General features: G+C 46.6%; 1 protein-coding gene across 4 annotated transcripts in view; it reads right to left on the minus strand.

Moving 5' to 3' along the window:
• LOC108546014 (WD repeat-containing protein 47) overlaps positions 1–23,216 on the minus strand; it is an 83,457-nt gene that overhangs the window by 45,026 nt on the left and 15,215 nt on the right. For all 4 annotated transcript variants that reach the window (XM_017897949.1, XM_017897940.1, XM_017897932.1 and 1 more), the window contains exons 2-6: positions 10,948–11,647; positions 10,196–10,799; positions 9,780–10,128; positions 3,145–3,255; positions 2,853–2,931 (exon numbers count right to left, since the gene is read on the minus strand). In XM_017897949.1, coding sequence (XP_017753438.1) covers positions 2,853–2,931; positions 3,145–3,255; positions 9,780–10,128; positions 10,196–10,799; positions 10,948–11,628 — 1,824 coding nt within the window. In that variant the 5' untranslated portion in view covers positions 11,629–11,647. The remainder of the gene's footprint in view (positions 1–2,852; positions 2,932–3,144; positions 3,256–9,779; positions 10,129–10,195; positions 10,800–10,947; positions 11,648–23,216) is intronic.

Genomic DNA, 23,216 nt, shown 5'->3' on the forward strand with positions numbered 1-23,216 from the left:
TCACATCCGACTTTGCTTGACAGCGTTTAGCTTACGACAAGCGTCAACCGCGAGTATCGAAATGAAAATTCGCGGTGTAATCATCGCCAAGTTTGCAACTGGGAAAAAATCTCGGAAAACCGCGCACACCTACACGGGACGGCCATTTTGGTCCGCGTTACGACGCGTCTTCTAATTGTGCGCGGCAAAGACGCATCAGTGCGCGACGATTTGCATCTTCGAGCTGCGTCATCGCGTAACATAATCCAGCGACGCCGTGGAATGAGCATTAGAATTTCGAGTGTAGGCGCATGGACCTTGTCTGTTTGTCCGTGTGTGTGTGTGTGTGTGTGTCAAGAATCTCGCGGTTGGAAACGATATACGACCCGCGAAAATTCGCCTGGAGCCTGGACGTGCACGAGGAAATATCTATCCGATCAATCTCGCTTGCCGAAGGAATAAATGAAAATAAAATAGTTGAACAGCGGCGTATCAACGCGCATATCGATCCCACGCGACGCGATCTATCTCGCTGGAGGCATGCGCGACACGCACGTCCAGCGATGTCGTAAGAGCTCGCTGTACTGAAAAGTAAATCCAATATGGATCGATGAACCGGTTCGTCCGCGATACTGGAAACAGACAAAACAGGCCGTGACCCATTGGCACGTCCAAAGGGAGACACAACGCTGCCAGCAGCTGTGCTGGCGATCGAGGCGATCACGTTCGGGGCCGCAAACTCGAAAGCGAGTCGCATCTATGCCTCCGAATCGACACCTGGCCGAGCACCTGGCCTCGCGTAGCGCAGTTCCGCGAAATGCTCGCGTTGCATAATCGAATCTTATTGACAGCGCGATTCCGAGCCGCTAAATGACTAATCCGACGTGCCAGCGTAACGATCCATATAGCCAGCCTCTGTCGCGAATAAAACAGCGAATCTTTCCTCTTCCTCTTTTTCCACCGCGATTTATCTAACCACGGGTTGCGTAAGGATCGATCCAGCAACCGAAACTACCTCGCTCGAACGGCGATAAAAATTTTCCTATTAATTCACCGCGGATGCGCCATCTCGTTGTTGAATAAACGGTGACGTAACGTGCCTCGTGAACAGATTCAAGCACCGAATAATTATTACGACGATCCCGTGGAATTTCACCGCTTAACAAACACTCGACACCGTTCGTGATCATGGTAATAGCTGTCGCGAATTTCGTACATCTCTCTCTCTCTCGCTTGATTTTTATTTTTCTTCTTTTATGACTATCGAGCAAGGACGTTCCGACGCGAAATCGAAATATTACGTCAACACGGCGTTATCCGCGGGGATCTTCCACAACGGAAACACGGTACAGATACATCCGCGGAGGTGATCCCACACGCGCGATCGGTTGGAATCGGTTACGTCACTGGCGAACTTACCGGAAAAGGATTCGACATGGTTGACCATTGAGCGATGGTGGGGGGACGAGTTATGCGATCGAACGGCTAATTGCGTCGATTAAAGCGTCCAATTGGCAATTCCTCGATTAACCGATCGATGATTAGGGGAATTAAAGACGGTCTTCGGACTGCCACATCGGCCACGAGGTTTCTCCGAATGACTGACAGCGTCGTTCCCCGAACTTTAACCGGAACACTTTCACCTGGCAATCGCTGACCGGTCGCGCTCGGTACAAACGTGTTGGATCGGTATTGGATTAATTAAAAGCATAAACGACACGGCGGAACCGGCTGTTTTTACGAGCCGTTTAATTAAACTTTTGGAAGATAATTCGAAATTACGCGTTCTTAATTAGGGGATAAGATCGGCTATGTGGGTACGATTTGCATGCAACGATTGCGACCGTTCGTGGAAATTGCCGTTAAGCCAGTTTCTACGGTGAATTATGAGCGCGACCATAAACGGGTCATAGCGATACGGGAATAAGGAAAGAGAGATAGAAAGCTGCGAGGTAATTCGGCTCTTTTTCCGATTATCAGATCGTAATTTCGTGCTGCAACAAACATACGAGGGAGCACCTGTTGCAACGCTGTAAATATGTTTTCTATTTTACGAAATCGGCTTTCCGTTTTTCGTTTCGAACCGTCGAGATTGCGAATCCGCGTAAAACTGCGCGACACACTCGTTAATTACGCGTTAATTGCGCGTTTTCGTACGCACCATAAGCCGGACTTCTTATCGACAACGTGTTTGCAATTCGAGCTGATAGCCGTGCGAGGTACCGAGAGTAAAGCGTGACTAACAACAGGGGGGAGGTTCGAACCCGACTTTGGAATTTTTTAAAAAATTTCTCCTTTCTATAGAGAATATTTTATATTACGAACAAAATTTCTGAGAGAACAAATAAATAAAATACTAACAAAAATATATTCCTTTTATAACCCTTTGCACTTCGTTACAGAAAAATAATAGTTCGAAGACTTTCTGCCATAAAGTCGACGATATTTTTAAAACGGTAAATAAGAAATGGGATATAAATTGAGACGTGGAATTATTTTATTTCGATATTCCACGTATTATTGGGCAATTTTAAATTTGATATGTTAATTAAGGGTCGCCTCTCGAGTGCAAAGGGTTAAATACTAACATTCAAAGTCTCCTCGAAATACACAAGAATTTTCTATTCTACCTTTGCTTAGCCGAGTTTCAAAAATTTCGAATGAAGAAAAATTCGCGATATTTCGATTTCCTGCAATTCAACGAGCTTCGAAGCTTCGATAGACTAACCCCTAATCACCGTACATAGTCGTAAATTAATTGTACCATTCTGGGAATCGTTAAAAGGATCAACGAGCTCCAAGGATTCGCTGATTCACTCTCTCTGGATCTCGTATCTCCAATGATGTAATCACAAATGACTTTACTGACTTACCTTTATCGGCTTGACGACGTCGTAATGACTCTCCTGTACTCTAGCGTCGTAAGTGTTGCCCACCACCGAGTTCTGTCTCCTGCAATATCGACAAATTATACCCTTACAGATCTGACATAAAAGGATAATTGAAATCGCGGCATCGACTTCGGAATCGATAACTCTTTCACGAAAAGTCTCAATCTCTATCGGTAACCTGTCAGGGCGATTCGAATTCTATTCTGACGAACGTATGTAAACACGCGAGTATACACGAAGAACAGTGTCTCGATTATACACACGGAATACTTACACCACAGGCTCAGATCCATTGATCGTAGGCTTCGGTGACTGGATACCAGATCGGGCAGGCATGCTCGTGTGAACAGGTGAAGGTCCTTTGCTCCCCAAAGGTTGCTTTATGCTGTAATCCGAAAAGGATACGAGCGATTAGTTCCGATTATCACCGTGATTTCCCGCCAAATGGCCGCGTATTACGCGCGATTGCTAGCGAGGGAAAAATCGCGGGTAGCCGAGGGATTGATAAATTACACGTAGCAGTAAGATTTCCACTGGGTTCGAAGTGGCTATTTGGCATTGAAGCATACCGTTGTCCCCGTGTTGGCAAACGTTTAGAGGGTCACCGGTAATCAAGATTTCCTTTCGAGTATCATCAACAGAGGCGACGGGGGTTAGAGAGGTTATCCGAGGCAGCGATCATTACTCAAGCGGGACGTGATTTATGGAAATAAGGAACTGCGCATCGTTTATGGGAGAGAACGAATGCAGACTTTGTTCCCAATGCGACGAGAAATCCTACTCGAACCTGGCCATAGGATTCCATCGAAAAATCTCTCTCTCCTCGGGATATGAATGCGCGTGTTTACAGGGTAGTACACGCTTCGCGTGCTCGATAAGAATTCGCCTGTTACGCAGGATTTGCAAACACTTTTTCAGGCCAACGATTCAGTCTGAATCATAGCCATCGAAGCAACGCGAGTAGGCTCGAGCGCGATCTTTCGACAGCTGGGAATATTCTAACAGCTATCTAGTAGCACGTCTGATCGTTTCGTTTTCGTGCACAGTGATCACTGGGCGAATGAACGCGCGTGCTATGTGGCCTGGCTGACGGGAACTGGAAGCGGAAACTGTTCATAATTCAGCGTCGCATTCTAAATGAACGAGACCGAGCCAGTGGGACGATCTACGACGAAGCTAGCCGGCCATGGACGCTGGGAAAAAAGTCACCGTTCCTCTACGATTGGACGCAATGACCAGCGTGAAAAATCAGAAATCACTGAACGCGAAATAACAATTTCTTATGTACCGATTGACACAAGGCGGCGTGGAACTGGCGCTCTTCAGGCTGCACGTGCTACTGTGGCTGCTCTGTTTCGTGTAAATCGGCCGATTGCTGGGAGCCACGCTGATACGCTCGGCTATCCGGAACCGCGGTATCGTAGGCTTGTGATAGATCATCTTCGTCTACCCGAACTTCGTCGAACTTCGAGGACTCACAATCTCGTAGCACGGACCGATTGCACCATGAGAGGGTGCACCGTCGTCGCGAGCGAACCCTCCGTGTCGTCTGATCGCGAGAGTCACCACCACACACCTGCGCGAACTTGGCTGGCTGCGATTTGACCGCGTTGGAAGTCGCGGAATTCGAATCCGCTCGCGTCTTATTTAGGGAGCGTGATTAAGGAGCGAACGGAACGCCGGCTCTGCGACCAACTATCCTGTCCGTATGTCCGTACACTGCGTGACAACCGCACAAACGGGGAACGATGCTGCTGCGGAGGAAGCCCGACGTGGAGTATCGAGGGAGCCAAGCAGTGGCTACGATTTCGCCCGCCAGCGGCATTAGACTCGACTGCCCGTCGACTGACTCCGCTCGTAATAACAAAGCGTATCGCGACCTATCAGAGGCTGCTTTGATTCCCGTGGCCCTGCCCGACCGTTCGTACACGCGGTCTGTGATCAGCTGTGCCAGCAACACCACGGCCACGAAAACACGATGGCGCGGCATTCCAGGAAACGTTTCGCCGTTTGTTTATGTGCCGATGCTCAGCGAGCCGGTGTCGAGGTGTGTTTATATTCCCGTGTTATCGGGTCTTTCTCACGAGGCAAATCTCGCCTGGGGTTATTGGACACCTGTACTAGAAAGATTTCAAGGACTGCGTGGTAGATCCTGCGAATCGAGCATTCTTTGACGAATGAATCGAGATTCCGAATGGGAAAGTTGGTCTATTGACGGAACAGGGCATCCGTGAGTACCTGATAGGAAACACGTAGAGCGTTAATTGGAAATTAAAGTTATCTTTATCGGTTGGTGTTTCATAGAGTTGGTAGACTTCGTGTATACCAGGCTTTTCGCAGAAACGATAAGATTCTTGCTGCGATAAATGACGTATACGTTGCAATTTTGCTCCTAGAGACCTGTTTTATACGTCTGTAAAGTCTTTAGGCATGTCACGCGAGCGCAAACGGTTTCACTGGAAGCACGGCTTGTCGCGGTGCAAACTGGTCGCCAAATTCGAGAAATTCGAAATGGAAAGTGACAGGGAGAATGGTAACTGATCCTTCTTGAAAGAATCGCGACGAGAACCGCGTTTCTAATCTACGCACACGGCGAAGTACCCTGCAGCGCGCGGTGTGCATGTCGCAACGAGCAGTGCCACACTTTCCGTCATATACACCAACGTGCGAATTCCTATAAATTTTCAAACGTCAACGCGATCACGTACAAATTCTCCTTGCCTCTGTCGAGTTCCCCTCAAGGACGACCGCTTCACCTCGGCTTATTTCGTTTTCAATATCATTACGTCGAAAGAGCAGATAAAACAATTCCCTTTGAAACTTTCGCGTTATTAAATGCAACCCTGCAATTTCCATTCTCGCAACGGAGCGTGATCGAAAAGAAACTATTGCGAAAGAATGGGACACCCTCGTGCCGTCACGGCACCTGCGATCGGTTCACCTTGAACCAAAGCGAACTAACCTACTCCCGATGTACTTTTCCACGGAGAGCGTTTACAACACCTGCTATTCTTCGATGCTAACGAGGCGATTCGATTCGAGATGGACGGCGGTTTCGCGATACCCCGCGCCATAATCCAGCCGCGAACAAAGCGACGTCTGTGACCAACCTCGGCCGGGCGCGTGTACCAATTACGCGACGCCTCTAGCGGCGACACGCGCAACTAGGTGGACGCTGCACGTTCGGCCGCCCGGCGTCCGTCTAGAGAGTCGAGAAAACTGCGGTGTCCAGAGCCAAGAAAACCCACGAATGACTGGCAACCGTCGTCGATCTTCAACGGAGAAAGCAAGATCCGTGACAATCGTGTGCCGACCGCTCGACAGCCCGAACGAATCGAGAACGCGCGTGCTAGACATTCGCGAATTTCATCTTTCCACGCTAAATCCGTCTGCCGACATGTTTAACTCTATGGCCGCGCGATTCATTCGGCTGCCGGGGTTATTTAAGACAGCCATTCCAACTTGTCTCGCGTAATTTGTACATTCGGGAGGAGTTAATAAACTGTATTATGCACACGATTCGTGTCTGTCACGAGTGAAAGATAATACTCGTAAGTGTGTTACCGCAAGGAGCCGAGCATGTTCTCCATGAGGTAATAGCACGCTGGGTAATAACGTTGTTTCGTGGAACGCGTGTAAGCTTTCTTCTGGCCGTTTGAAAGGATTCAGTGGAAGGAATCAGGCGCAGTGAATCATTAAGAACGGCCCCGTTTGTTGAACCGGCAGAAGGATCAAGGACTCTCGTATATACGTCCCTTATTTCAGCGGGAAGCGTAAATTTCGCTACTTAAATACGCTCATATTTTGCGGCTAACGAAGTGCCAGACACTCGAAGCTCCTTTGGCCCGTACTAATTCCTCGACTTACGCCGCAGACGTGTCAACGTGATTGCTAACCAGTCTCGTTAGTACGTCTACGAATGTACGCTATCGGGACAGAGTACCATTAAAAACTACCAGCTCGCTTCAATTCCACGCAAATAGATTCCCTACGTTTCCCTCTTCTCCCTCGCACCGCCATGTTTATTATGATTCGCTGATTATTCGGGCCGGGATGATGGCGTTTCCTCTAATTCCCTTAATTGCAAGACCACGCTCCGTTGTTCTCCACTGGCATTCCGTCTGAATTAATCCACTTGTAAATACGTCAATCGATCCTCTTAATGGTTGAGTCACTCGGACGACTCTCAAGGAGACGAGGTAAGACCTCCCAAGAATATGGTCCCACGATCGTGTGTCTCATCTAATCGAGAACTGCGCGCTATCGCAGATAAGTGAAGCTTCGAGCCAGCGATGCGACATCGAATTTCGCAATTATCTCCGCCATTGTTTAACAAACAGGAGCAAACAAAGAAACGGGGTACGAAGATTCGGAGAACGAGATTCTTCGAAATTCCTTTTAACGCGTTAACACTAGAACTACTAACCCAGTGAAAATGACTGGACCCAGAATTTTCCTTTTTATCGTATCGCTGAAATTACTATAATCTGTGCACGTTTATAGCTAGGTACCCATTAAAGATCGGTAGTTCTAGTGTTAAACGCCACGAGTATACCTAACACCCCTAGGGACCAGGGTTAGACTTTCAGTTCAGGGTCCGTGCGACCCGGTAGGGCCCACATGACGGTCAACTATGGCGGGAACTGAACGGCATATAAAATAAGCGTTAATTTCTCCCCGGTGATTTTTATTTAAATAATAACGCGAGGTTGCATATGCAGATGTAGATGACCGTTTACAGCTCGAATGGCTGCGCAGTACTCTGTAATCCGACGCCATTTGCGCGCGTATAAGAAGTTGAAGCTGACTACCGCAAGTTTGTCACGTTACGACCACTACATTGTCGCTGATGGAATCGGTTAAAGTTTGTTCGCCAGTGGTTCACGGTAATTAGCATTTCGCGCACAGAGGACGCCTCGCAGGCACCACCACCGGTGTCTGGTATTTCGCTTCATCTGCAAACGCGATTAATTTTCCTCGGGCAAATTCCGCGCTCGTGCACCTCAAATTCCACTTTGTCGCGTGCTTTCGAGCACCGTGTCATCGGATTACGATTAAAACGAAGAAACGTAATTGTCTATTCCGAGATATCCGCGGAATTCGCGAATGTTTGCGAACCAAACTCCAACTCCGCCCGGGATGGATATTTAAATTATCCGAGAGAGAAAAAATAAAGTACGTCTAGACGGCACGCCGCATACCAGAAATTTGCACATTCATCTGCGTTTTATGAGGAACCGGTATACATGAATGAGACAATGAGACCATAAATATGCAGCACGAAAGCATGAAGCGAGAACCGTCGATGGGGACCAACCAATGACGACACTGTATGGTCACGATTTCCCCGGGACAACGTGCACGTACTATTCTCATACATCCGGCATCCGGAGTCGGAACAATGTCAGCAGTCGGTGCCAATGAACCGTGTTTCGTTTCCACTTTCGTTTCTTTGACGCACCGATACCGCGAACCGACTCTATCTCACGTCATCCAAAAGTTATTTGGGTTACCAAGCCAAGTAAACTATCGTAGAACGCGAGATAAAAGATAAGAAATTGCCCCTACCCAGGCTCGAGATGTGCATACAAGATCGGTCGGTAAAACAGGCAGCTACTTCTATCCCGTTTCTTTCGCTTTCGGATAGGCGATCAGAAAATGCGCAGAACGTACAACGAGTTACGCAATGGCGTTTCCACGAGTATAATTCGGTAAATGCGCAGTTCTAATCGAAATGGAAAATGGAGGAAACGTTATCACCGGATGAGACCGATATGCCGTTGCAGAAAAGATACATTGCACTTGACATTTCGCGGCGGTGGTAATTTTAGCTCGTTACGCGACATTTACGAGGATACCAGGACCGTTTATTCGTCCACGAAAAGGAATGTGCGTGACACTCACGAGGGATGACTTCCCGCCGCTACTGATTTGTCCACGGTGGAACTGTCGGTGTGCACGGTCGTGGGAAAACGGAATTGCTACAGTCGGTAACTCTCGGTAGAATCGCCTCTGCCGAGTTTCGTTTAGGTAGACTGAAAATAATTTTCGATGTATAAAAAGAGAAAACGAAAAATTGTGGAATTAAATATTTCCAGGAACAATTGGAACAATGCGCGGTTTCTAAAGGATGTATGTTATACTGACACAGGCCTGTTAACTCGGACAAAGAAACGCGGTTTGGTTGACGAAAAAAAAAGAAAAAGCAGAGGTCATTGTCGAGCCGTCAAAATATCCAGCTTTCTTTTGAACGTTTCCTGTGGAGAATTGCTATTTCGATCGGCGCCACACGTTGGTGTCTAGACCGAACGAGTTATTCTCGGCCCGCGCTTCAGTACCATAATAAGCGCGACAAAGGCATTCCTTTGCTGCCATCTGTTAGAGAATGTAGCGAACCACTCGGTTTGATTGACTGTGCTCCGCAGAGCTGCGAGCCACCACACGGAAAACAACAGTATTTGTCTGGATTACGCGGCGCGAGTGACTCGTTGGGAAACGAGCCAACATTAATTCGGAGGATCGTACCACTTTTCCGTGATTGCACCGTGCTGATAATCGTCGGCATAAAAAAAAAAGAAAAAGCAGAGGTCATTGTCGAGCCGTCAAAATATCCAGCTTTCTTTTGAACGTTTCCAGTGGAGAATTGTTATTTCGATCGGCGCCACACGTTGGTGTCTAGACCGAACGAGTTATTCTCGGCCCGCGCTTCAGTACCATAATAAGCGCGACAAAGGCATTCCGCCCACTGAATAGCACCACACCGAAACGCAGGCGAACAATACGCTTTTGTCTCGGTGTTCCTCGATCATTTACCGATTTGGTTCTTCGCGAAAAAAGCATCGTGTTACAGTGCCGACGATTTATCAGTGTTCCATTCTAACGGCTAGGAATAATGAAACATTCGCTTACCCGTCTCCCTGAAGTCTGTTATCGACCACCTGAGGAGGTAACGGAGCAGACAATTGCCTGACCAAATCGTCCCATTCCCTTTCTCTCTGCTGAAACTTCTCCTGCAGCCTTTGCTTTTGCTTTTGGTATTCTTTGAACAGGTCACCGTTGTAACTCTGCTCGAGATGTTCTCCGCCTAGAGAAGCTCGAACAGGAATCGGGGTGGGTTCCGTGATCTTCGCCGCGACTCCTGTTGGCTTTTCCGCCAAGGAGTCTCTTCTGGAACTTCTGGCTGTCGACGGGGCAGGTGATTCTCTGCCAGCGACTCTACGCTCTGGCGTGGAGGCTGCAGAAGGGTCTGCTTTCATACCTGCAACGAGACGTATGAAAACGGTGAAAGGAGACGTTAAAATGAAGACGCAAGCAAAGGTACCTACCCTCGGGACTTTTCGACTGTGCTCTCGTTCTCGGTGGTGCTTTCGGCTGGGTATTGGGCGTTGTTTCTTGTATGGAAGGCAGCTGTTGGAACTCGGCGTAGCTCGAGCTAAGAAAGACGTCACCCTCGTTCTCAAAGAGTCTGTCCACGCTAGTGTTCATTAATTTGTTATTCTTAAAACCGGTTAGATGAAAGCTCGCGAAAGACGATCTTGACATCAGGTTTATATCACCGGTGGACAGAGCCATTTGCGCCGCAGATGGTATCGGTATATTTTTAGGTCCAGGACTCCTTGGTCCGAGTCCAGCTTCTAAAGCCGGCACTAAACTGCGAGACATCATGTCAGCGGCGGATCGCGGCCTGGTGAACGGCATCGCGCTATGCGGGAAGGTCTTCGGCTTTATGGGGGTGATCAACATGTGTTCCGTCCAGGAGGTCTCCAACGACGGTCTCTCGAGTCGCTCCACGTCCACGTTCAGCGTTCGTTGCGCGAAAGGTACGGCGAACGTTTGCGGCGGTATGCTTTGCAGCCAAGAGAGCAGGCTCAAGTCGGAATCACTGAAACCGACGGAGCCGTCTAACAGTCTGGAAAAATTCATTTCCACCTGTAATAAAAGTTCATACAATAATCGCCATTACGATATCGAAAGTGGAATAGATAATTCAGATATTCAAAATCTCGTAGCGAGGATTTCGATACTATTCATTCATACTATCAAGTTGAAAATCGTAGGAAAACAAAGACTATAATACCTGCTCGCTCTCCTCCGAGCCGGTGGCTTTGGCCTGGCAGTAATTGACGCAAGACTCGTACAAAATGCCCTTGATTATCAGCTGTATGAGCCGATCGTTCTTCGCCGAGGTGACCGGATGAGCAGGGTCGGTGCTCTTTCTGTCACCAGGCAGAAACTTCTCCACCAACGGATGTACCTCGCGGAAGCACTGAACTCTGGCATTGCTAGGATTCCAGTCCTTATACTGCAGGTGGTCCGTGAGTCGCGGAAGCGTCAGCAACAGGCACAAGCTGCTGTACTCCTCTTTGGATGGCGCGACCTTCTCAAGGTCGCTCAGAACCTTCACCACCTCCTCGACCGCGTTGTCGACGCTTCCGTTCGTCCCGGCGGCGATCAAGTTCGCCTCTGACTTGATGCACAGCAGCTCCACGTACTTGTGCCTGAGGATCGAGTAGGTGAACTTTCTCATATCGAAATCCGGCAGCGCCTCCAACGGCTGAATGAACTCCAGCACGTCGTCCCATTGTCCGTCGAGGATCAGCTGACGAAGGAACAGGACATCGTCGCTGTACTGACCGTTTATTACGCCTGTCTCCCGTTCCAACGAGAGCTGCGTGATGTGAAGGTCGCGGCTGTGGAGGAACTCCAAGGTTAGTCGTACCACATCCTCCTCGCGCAGCGTCAGGTGCGCCGCCGGCATCACGTACCGAATACGCAACCTGAACAGTTTCCAGAGCAAAGAATTACAGCCTCGACAACACTTCTCTATCGAACGTGACGAGTTATAAGAAATTTCATCCGACAACCGGCCGAATGGATCAACTACGATACTATACTACGCGATTTCCATCGGCTTATCGGTTAGACTTGCACACTTTTAGAGAACCGCGTAGAAATTTGCTACTAAAGCGGGACCTACATAGAGGCAGAGAGGGGAGGAGAACCGAGAACGAAGGTAGGTCGATATCGAAATTATCCTGCCCGGTCGTAATTCAGCTATGGCCGATAATACCAAGGTTCAACGCATCACGATCTGATTCACCGGAATTGCTGTTCGAACGATACGTGGTATTGCGAAACTGAATAATGCTGTGCTCGTAAGGAATGTGCGAAATCCTTGCTTTTACAAGTTCGTTGCACTTCCAGGCCACCGGCCCTGCTGATACGCCCTGATTGTCGCGTAAACTGGGTGGATAGATTCGGACGTTGATCTGCCTATTCTCCTACTAAACTACTCTTCGCTAACGTGAATGCCTAATAGATCATTCGCTTCCGCTCGCCTACTCGCAGTGCCCCGATACATGGATCCGCGGGTCAAGCAACAAAATGGCGCGAGTGGCTGTTGGAATGAAGTATAAGGTGAAAGCCGGGAAACTGTTAATAGATGGCAACGACGACACGGATTTGCATTACAGTCCGTTAATACGGAGCCACCATATGACGATGACGTTTCATTTCGCTTGGAGTATCGCTCAAAGATACGGAAAGTTAAAGGAGAAGGGAGAAACTCGGTATTTCGAGGCTCCCTGCAAAATCTGCTACTTTATATTCCCCTGGAAATCTCTTTCCATCCAACTTCTCAAGAATCGGAGCGCGAACGGCGCTGGGGAAGGGTATGGGTAAAAGGAAAATCGTTATCGACTGCCCCATATGGCGCCGAAAGTTCCCTTCGAGGCACATCTTGATCACGGGGCGTGAATTATGAATCCTTCTCGTCTCAGACGATATACGGTGAAACGAGCACCGATATCCCTGGCCAAGAGAGCCATGTCTCGCGAGCGGTATTATTCATCAGAGATAGTAACGCAGTGTCGAGTTAGGTATGATTCAAGGCGAGAATTTCGCAAAAGCCTATGACCTATAAAAGCCTTCTACGAATTTGCTAAATTTCCCAAGTTCGTAACGCTGGCTTGACAAAAGTGCGTGAAGCACGAAATGTGTGGCATCAGCACGTTTGTGCATTAATTTAGGTGCCCTCACAGTCCGCGCAACTCAGTTCCCATCAGACTTGTGAGCGATCAACGACGAGGAGCAACAATGGCGCTATTCATGGTGGTAAGATTTCGATAAACGACACCTGGTATCACGATAACACTGATCTTCACTATACCAAGTTGCGATATTTACGCTAAACGATATTTTATTCCAGCTTTTAACGGGTATTCTCATAGCTGAACACGCGACAGCCGACATCATAGTGCAACCTGGCTACGGGCAACCGCATTCTGCGTCTCCATCGCATTTAGCCAAGCACCAACAGCCAGCAACGCAACCTCCCGAGGCACTTCCGGGATCGCAAGATCAAGAGCATCAACACCAGGATTACAAGGACCCAGGTTACCATTTGGAACTTCATCCAGTGTACGGGGAAGCAGTGAATGCTCAACAGATGTATAAAGATCCTGCGATGCCTTTGATGACGAGGCAAGTCCATCCCGAAATGAGTGGCTACGGATTCGCAGGGATACCTATGATAATCCCGCCTCAGTATTATCCCTACGTTCCCACGGTGGGTGTCGCAAGTTCATTATCATTTTGATCGGAGCAAATTAGACTCTGTCGCCGATATCGATGAACCGCTTTTCCCAGGTAGTACATAGTCGACATAGAAGATCTAACAGCGAGGAACTCGATACTGCAGCACAGAGGTTTAAACGCGATGAAGATGATGTGGCCAAGAAGTCGACCCTAGGTAACAACCTGCCGATCGTTGATTTGCAAGACCAAGATGGTAAGCTATCATCTTGTACACGTTCTTCCTATCTAAATTGCTAATATCTTCTCACAAGCAACTGCTCCAACAGAAAAACGCGTCAGCACTCGTCAAAGCGTGTCCCTGTTAAACCTGAACCCATCCAACATGCATCCCGTGTACCAACAATACCGATCCCTGGAAATGAACCCAACCTTGGATCCCAATGCGAAGACTGCTAGCCAGCAAGCAGCTCCCAATTCTCAAGAAACTCGACGACAAGTGCAAATAGAGGATCTTCAGCGCCCAATGCTGATGCACCAGCAGGAGCAACAGGATCCTAAACTGATCTCTGTCTCCACTCAATCGTCATTGGAAAACTCGAAGGATCACGGTGAATCCCAAACCTCGAACGTAAGTATCCTCTCTGACTAATATACGACATGAACAGGGTGGAAGTGGTTTAACCGTTTGAGTGCCACGGGTCATTATTGTTTCCCAATCGATATTTGCCAAGAGGCGCGATAGCGCTTGTCATATTCCGTGTCCAAAAATGCCGAGCGGCGCGATAGCGCTTCTCATATTCCGCGTTCAACAACCGAGCGCGCTGATTGTCAGCTTCGCAGCTTAGAGCGCTGGCACTTTTGGACACAAAATAGAAGAAGCGCGATCGCGCCGCTTGGCACTCAAACGGTTAACCTAGAGGAAAAATGGATTCCAACGTTAGCTGACAGTGAATAATGGACACGCGATTGCTCCGTGCACAGGTACCCAAACCCGCCGGAACAGGCGACTATGAAGAGATGGTGGGCACGAAGTGGGGAGGTAAGTACAAAGTAAAGGTAGTGCACCATTTGCATCACGGGAGAATGTCGAACGACGTGTATCCTGCGAGAGAAAGTAACACCAACACGAATCTGGACAACGCGGACCACACCGACGGGTCATCGAATAATTTAGCAACGGCTCAGCCCAGTGGTGCACAGCAGGTCGTGCAGGTCTATCAACTGCCAAATGTCCCAGGAACGAGTTACCTTCAGAACGCTCAATACGTCGTCGAACCCCGATTGGATCCCGCTAATTACGTAGGTAATTACGTCCTGAGAAACCCGACGGCGCCATCTTCCTCGTTCAGGATCTGCTTCGAAAACCCTGACAATGCACAGCCTATCGTGTACCAACTGGCTTAGATCCCAATCTCGATTTTGCAAATCAAACGATCATGCTAGTTCAACTATTCGTATTTACCTCATCTCGATTTTATATTTATTAGATATTAAGGATTTATTGTCCGCAATCGACACGACGTCCCTCAATAAAAGCGCAACTATAAGCATCGTGTCTTTTATTAACCCTTTCACTCCTGCAGACGTTGTATGACGTCCATGGACTTCAAAGCTGTTAGAGTTTAGACAATTTTTCTGAACGCAATCCAACAACTGTTCTGACATGTCCTGCCATCTCTTAGGATAAGAAATAAATTTTGTTCAATTCGTTACATTAATTCGGGCTAAGGTGTTTGGTACTTTCTTCATAACTCGGAAGTGAAAGTGAAAAATAACACTATCAAAGGTTTACCCAAATCCACTCAGTCCATAAAGGGTTAAAAGCTTCCCTGTCCCATAAACTCTTGCACGTCAAGGTGCCTAAGTGCCTCTAACGAGAAGGTGGCACATAATCGCCAGAAGCGGTCAAAGACAGACTCGACTATACCTCACCATCCACGATCTAGGTATATAATAAACCTCCATCATCCAGGACTCTCTCATCCGGTTGCACGAAATCGCGAGAAGCATATCTGCGATAAACTCCTACCGACCCCCGGATTAACATATCAACGCAGGAAGCGTCGAGTCTTGGTCTTGGTTCCTCTCGGGGCCTCCAGAGCGAGGACCGAATGAGAGGACGAAAATTCGATTTCGGACAATTTGCCAGGGGCGTTAATTGGCCCGAACAGGCCAGCGAGAAGTTTCGTCGGTACATGGAGTGCCTGGGACCGGAAAAGGAGGGCGAAAACTGATCGAGCAATTTCTGAATCCTCGGCCGGGACCCTCGCTCTCGTGACACCCACCCCATCAGCCGCCCCCTTCTATCCCGAGTGGAATGTAATTTCTTCGAAGCTGCGAATTTCCAACCGGCCGACCAGCCGGTGTTTGCCATTCGTTACGCTCGTTGAAAGTGCAAGCGACGAGATAAGGAAATTACTCGGTGTAACGAAGTTCGCAGACGTGCCTCTCGGAGGATACAGGGCCCTGCAGATGCACTCGCCCGATTAACGCTCCAGGGGCGGAGTACGGAGGGGGTGAATTCTGCATTTAACGCTTTTCCTGGCGTTCCGAGCAAGTTTCTAATGCCAGGACGTTCCGGGCCACTATGGAGATTAACCCTTTCGCAAAGGATGTCATATATATACAGTCACTTGGTGCATCACCGATGACGCCGTATATATGCAGCAGTCATTTATTGGTTACAGCCCCAAATCATAACTATATTATTATTTTATTTCAATAACGAACTCAAAATAAAGCTAGTACAGGCATTAGGCAACTAAAATGGTGGCAAAGTATGGTGTTCAGTCGTGCCATCACGAAAAGTGGCATAATACAGGTGCGCCGTCGCAAAAGGGTTAATTTCTCGCGGATAGGGTAGAATTAACACCTTGGCTACTGTGGATGCATATACGTGCTCAGAAATTTTGCTTCTGTGACACGGAGGGCGCATTTCTACCCAAAATTTTGCCTTTCTCGGCGGACATTGTAAATTAATTCCTACCCGTGTGGTACGACCGGTGCGTTTCAAAGTCTGCCGTAGCCAAAGGGTTAATTTTCGATTAATTTTCGCGGGGGGATTGAACTTAATTTCCCCCCGGATCAGGAAACAGTAAGAAAACGGCGGTTTCACGGGGTAAACGTTTCAAATGGGCAATCGAGGCGAAGGAAGTAGGTCTTTCATCGGGTCGATCGCGTCCGTGATACTTCACAGATGCTTCAATCTCGCGATCCAGCAGAGTTGCGCGAAGAAATCCGGGAATGCTCGCGAATCGATGCTCGAGGAATCAATAGCCCTCGAAATGAAAACGGACAACGGTCGGGTATTTTTATTTATTTTCGCGGACCCGCTTTGTCCAGCCTTTTCACCTGTTTGCTCCAGACAGAGGTACAACCCCTCGGACCTCCAGCCTCTCGAAGAGAATTCTAAACCGAGGTCAGTGAAGAGGAATAATACAAGGGTAATTCAAGATCGAGTTTTTCTCTGTGCAAATAAAAATACGTATAACTGATCCCATAAATTATTCACCTTCTTGGTCGAAATAAACTAATTGGTGCGCGAATGCAATTAACGCACCACCTATCCTGTAATACTTTTTTCTATGCATTAGGTACGTCGGAAATTATTATCCCAAAATGCATACGATAAAACTAACACGTTTTAAGATGAAAAATAATCCTCTAATTTTTCGCAAGACCTGATAGCGAATTAAAAGCCTGCTTTATACAGTTAACTCGATTAATAAGCCCCGATATTCAAAGCCAATTAACAGTCTTCCGGTCGGCAAGCAATGGCGGCGAAGACTTAATTAAAAGATAAATAATACCGGCGAGTACCATGTTAAGATACCCGTACGTGTATGGAGAACAGTCGAGCACATTTAAAGTCATGGCGAATTCTCATTAACCCGATTCGAAGTTTACTCGAGAAATTCGAAATACAAAATCGAGCGGGATAATGGAGGAAAATTTACAAGTCGATGTTCGGAAGTTGAAACGCGAGGAACTTCGCCGAGGTGGGCAATAGATCACGACAAGATCGTGACATAGATTTGCGATTAAACCGGTTAATGGGGGGTAACAGGGTAATCGTCGGTGGTTCTCGCTTTCGGGCAAGGAGGGTCGTAAAATGGCGCTGGAAAGCGGTAAAGAGGCGTTAGAAGCGCATTGTGAAATTACGAAACAGGACGTAAAAGGTGATGGCGGTTGCAGCCGCTGATTATCGATGCCTCGTGCAGCATAATCGAGACTAAATTTCGCAGCACGTTTCCGCTCCGTGACTCGTTTACCGGGCTTTCGTTGCCCGGCCAAACAATTCGGCTCCAATTCCGTTTTAATTGCACGGCGATCCTTGTATTTCGATCCGGAAACGGCCCGTGTCCACGATTGGACACGGGCTTTTCAAACCGAACGAAATTTTCACAGCCCTGGGAAAACTCTCGTCGGATGAACGTTCAATTTTTATTCCTACGTCGCATAATTGGAACCTGACCCAAATCATGAACGGAAGCTTGATTATTTATGGTCATTTATAATTAAAATAAATTTCAATCAACGAGCTATAAATTAAATTTAATATCTCGGTTATATTGAGGATAGATATCGAATGGAAATTGAGAATTTAGGCTTTAAATGAAAGTCCTCGATTATAGATGGATAGATGGAAGGGAATTTTGAAATGAAATTTAATTTTCTTATCTTTTTTCGCTATCAGAAGAGGAAAGAATAATCGTAGACTGTGGGACATGCACTTATTAAAATGGCTAATTGATACGAAATCGATGGGGAGGTGCGTTTACCTGGCGGAAATTGCGAATCGTCCGCAAATTGTTCCACCACGTTTACCATCCTATAACGGACCGATACGAGCTCACCGTTATTCTCGTAACAAGTGCCTCTAAACGACTATAATTAGATACTGGTTAAGGGGTGGCGGTATTTATCAAACAAACTATCGATCGGTATTCAGCTGTCACTAACAAGTCATTGTATGCAAACGAACAATGAGCAACGGACGACATCCTGCGGGGAACGAGTCTAATTACCGAACACCGGGGCACGCAAACGAAGAAAACTGACCCATCGATGAAAATATCGGAGGAGAGGCTGTTGCAATAAATCAGAGTAATTATGGCGTCAGACTTGCTAAGCGTTGCAGACCACTAGCGATTTTTGGACTTCAAGGATCTACTATAGACGGTAACTATATAGCTATCGAGGAATCTTATGTGGGGTTTTTGGATTTCAAAGGACCTGCTGTTTTTGGAAAAAATTCAGTAAAAATATCTAAGAAGAGACTGTTGCAGACTACTAGCGATTTTTGGCCTTTAAGGACCTACTATGGACGGTAACTATATAGGCATCAAGGGGTAGTATACGGGGTTTTTGGATTTCAAAGGACCTGCTATTTTGAGGAAAAGTTCAGTGAAAATATCGAAGAAGAGACTAATGCAATAAATCATAGCAATGATGGCGTCAGGCCTGTTAGATGTTGAAGACCAGTAGCGATTTTTAGCCTTCAAGGACCTACTATGGACGGTACTATACAGGTATCGAGGAGTCGTGTGCAGGATTCTTGGATTTCAAAGGACCTGCTGTTTTCAGGAAATATTTAGTTCCAAATCCGAAGAGCACAAAGCTTTTTGTATCTGCATAAGTGTATATATTTCACCCTTATTATATTAACCCTTTGCACTCGGAGATCTTTTCGTTACAGAAAAATAAAAATTCGAAGACTTCCTGCCATAAAATCCAGGATATTTTTAAAACGATAAATAAGAAAGCGTATACAAATTAAGACGTAGGAATTATTTTTACTTATTTACTTATTATTACTTCGATATTCCACGCATCGTTGGGTAATTTTAAATTCGATATATTAATTAATATCGATCTCCCGAATCTGATTAAACGACGACTGAGTACAAAGGGCTAAATGCTAACATTCGAAGTCTCGTCGAAATTGGCAAAAATTTTCTATTCTAATTTTTCTTTGCTAGGTCCCGAAAATTTCGAATCAAGCAAAATTTGCAATATTTCGATCTCCCGAAATTCAACGAGTATTCGAAGTTTCGATAAACCAACCCCTAGTCATCCTAGACTAACATTCGAACTATCTTCGAAATTGGCAAGAATTTTCTATTCTATTTTCCCTCAGCCAAGACTCGAAAATTTCGAATCGAGATATATCTGTTACTATACAACTATATACGATTATTTCCTCCCACTGTCATAATAAACACTGTAATTTCGCTCGACAAATTTTAACAGAGACCTATCTTACTTCCTTACTTCCCTACTCGAGTCCAGCAACATCAAAAATGGCGGCAAGGACTACCGCGAACTCGGGAAAACAGCCAAGTCCGATGCTCCCTTGTACTCTGCAAGACTTCGTACGGAGCTCGACTCTTCGAATGCCCATTTGGCCGAGAAGAAACAGGAAGGAAAACCGGAAAGAAAACAGAAACGAAGGAAGAGTAGTGGGAGAAAGAGAGACACGCTGTTGAATTCGTATTCTCGAGCGGAGGTTGAAAAAAGGCAGCAGAGGCACAAAGGGGGAAGTTTGAAAATCTCTGTGACGGCTTTGAAAGCTCCATCTTTTCGACGCTGGCTGACGCTTAATGCCGATCCTTTACTATCGCCGTTCCTCAGCTTCTCGCCGTGTTCGCTCGTCCGGCTTTCAGACGCCCAGACTGGCCACCGTGACACTATTACGTATGCACGGTTCAAACGACCGGCTAATTTATCCGATAACTCTCGCCGGCAATCGATATCCGCGTCTCTCTCGTCGGCTAACAGATCGATTAACAATTTTCGCGAACGTGTCGACGGAAACGTCGAGATCCCGCTTTTTCCCAGCTGCGACGTCCGCGTTCCGGCGATTAACGATCCTCCGAGTGTTCCTCGCGAACAGGATTCGACGAGTAAACGGAGAGGCTTTGCTCTCGTATTTCTCTCGCGAGATCCAGTATTATGTCGCTGCAAGTAATTACGGAATAGGAGTACGAACTGGTCCGGTCCAGTGAAAAGTAGGGAAAATTTTAAATACAGATTAGTATGATCCGAGGACACGGAGGGGACGTTAAACCTTAATTCTGTTGAACAGGAAATACAAAATTACATTTGATGGTGCTGGTCTGGATCAGACTGGAAAAACAACCCTAACTGTACCCGTGTCAGAGTGTTTCGAAAGACTTCCTAAAACCAGAAGGATTACAGACCTTATACAATTTATGCAATGACTCACTAATCACGCTCCAATTTACAGTCTTGAATACGAGACATTTAGGTAATAATTGGCACCTATAAATTAAGACAGAAACGACTAATATCTAACACGAAAGGTGTATAAACTCTCAACAGGATTAACTCGAAACAAGTTGTAATTAAGGGAAAAATATTAAAAATTTCGGATCTAAATGAAAAAAGAACACAAATTTTTAGTAACAAATACCCATAAATTTAAAGAGAAAGGACAAATATATAATACGAAATGTCTCAAAACCCTCAACAGGATTAACTGGAAACAAGTTATAATTAAAAGGAAATTGTTGGAAATTTCGGATCTAAATGAGAAAGAAACACAAATTTCCATGTCAAGCACCCATAAATTTAAAGAGAAACGACAAATTTAACGCGAAAGGTGTAACAACCCTCAACAGGATTAGCTCGAAACAAGTTACAATTTTAAAAAAGACTATTTTAAATTTCGGATCTAAATGGGGGGAAAAAAGAAAACAGAAATTTTCAGTAACAAGCACCCATAAATTAAAAGAGACACGACCAAAGCCTAACACGAAAAATGTAAAAACCCTTAACAGGATTAATTCAAAACGAACTACAATTAAGAAAAAACTAAAAACAAGACAGAAATTTTCAGTAACACGCACCCATGAATGTAAAGAGAAAGGGCAAACACGAAAAGTGTAAAAGCTCTCGACAGGATTAACACGAAACGAGTTAGAATTAAAACAAAGTATTTTAAATTCAGGAACTAAATGAATAAAAAGACCTACACACTTTCACGATAATTACGCAAAAAATATTCCCAACATTTGTTTTTATCCAGAATATTTTACAATATTTCACTAACCTTCGAAGGAAAAATCAAATTCGCGTTACAAATGGTACACTACAATTTCCTCCCTGAGAAAATCTCGAAGACCCATAGCACGGTGTAAGAACCCGCAGCGAAGTATTCCATTCTCCGCGACATTTCGTCAGAACGCTGAGGAAACAGCGATATACGAGAGTTGGTGGCCGGGGCTTATCTACCGACACGATTTACACCCGGAAGCCTAGAGCAGCTCAAGCCTCGTAAGTCCGCGTATCCAGCACCGAAACCAGATACTCGTAGAAACACCGTTGAAATAATTAGCTCTGCACCTCTGGCTCACGTGCCACGGAGTAACTTAGGTAGCCCGGTTTCCAGGGAGTATTTACAACATGGACATGGGCCATCGGCCTTCCGACGCTGTCGCGGCCATTGCGCGTCTACCACGGCGATCCACAAAAGCGTATGCGCGACCTGCTGATCCCTCAAAGCCGCGTTTTCTTCGAGTAAAGAAGCCATTACCCGGCCGATAATGGAGGTATTCAAGCAGCTCACCTTTGACCCCAAGGTTCGCGGTACCGGTGCGCGTTTACCCAAGAAGATAGCCGGCCAGTGACAACTTTTTCCTCCTTTTTCACGCAACGCGGATTCCTCCGACTCGCGACGGCTACCGCCTCAGGGGGACCGTGACAGACTCGTTCATCCGGCCAAGGACCGCGTCGCGACGCGGAACATGCTTGCGTTTCGCCTAGAAATCGCGTCGAGTTATCGTTAACCCTTTGCGGACGAGCGTCACATACGCGTTCGGTGAAAACAACTGATGGAGCCGAGGGACTCATAAATGTGTCCCACGAATAAACGCGTTGCTATGGCCGATAAATGTATATATGCACCCCTAGGACTGCACGTCCCAAGTTAAATGGTGGACTGTTTTATGTGGACTTATTGCTAGTGTCGCTATGAACGAAAAGAGGGTTTAAGCAAAAATTAGCGCTGACAGTTTTGAATGACTATAGACCCCACGGTACTGATGACTCAAAATCGTTTAGTCTGTCCGCAAGGACCTAATTTTTCTAAATGGTTAACTAAGTGAAGTTATAATAACGAGTTATTATCCCCTTGGCTACTATGCGTGCCTATAGGCGCTCGACGTAGTTTGACTTTCTGACACGGAGGGCGCCTGTAGACGCTGGACGCAGTTCGGATTTCTGACACGGAGGGCGCTCATGTTTTCACAAAAATGGATTCCTACCCATAAGTTCGCCGTTCTCGGTATTAAAGTCTGCCAAAGGGTTAAGATAAAAAAATTCCAAGTTTTCCAAGTTATCCACAACTCTTCTTGATCCGATCGTGATATAAGTTTACTGTCGAAAATTCTCCATAATTAAATCACAGCGAAAGAGTTAACACTTTGACTGTCACGTTGGTCATTTATGACCGACCACGGTTTCTCCTGTGACGCCATCATTGGTGGCCAGAACGCTAATATGCTTCGAATAATAAAAATACTGTGATGGCGTTCTAAACGGAACATGTGATTTCGACATGGCAGTCAAAGAGTTAACAAATACACTGCGATTACGAAGCATTGCACGAAAAACGCGAGAGATTTTCCCATTTTCACCAGACCTCAGGTGGAATAAGGATTAATAAGGATTCCCCTGAGTATGGCTTTCAGCGCATCACAGCGTATCTCGAGACTGCGGGAACATTCTAGAGCATCGAAACGCTCGATGCAAATAGGTTAATCACTTTCGAAAGAACGAAAGCGAGCC

The sequence above is a fragment of the Eufriesea mexicana genome, unplaced genomic scaffold (genome assembly GCF_001483705.2).
Source record: "Eufriesea mexicana isolate 0111107269 unplaced genomic scaffold, ASM148370v2 scaffold4744748552, whole genome shotgun sequence".
Lineage (NCBI taxonomy): Eukaryota > Metazoa > Arthropoda > Insecta > Hymenoptera > Apidae > Eufriesea > Eufriesea mexicana.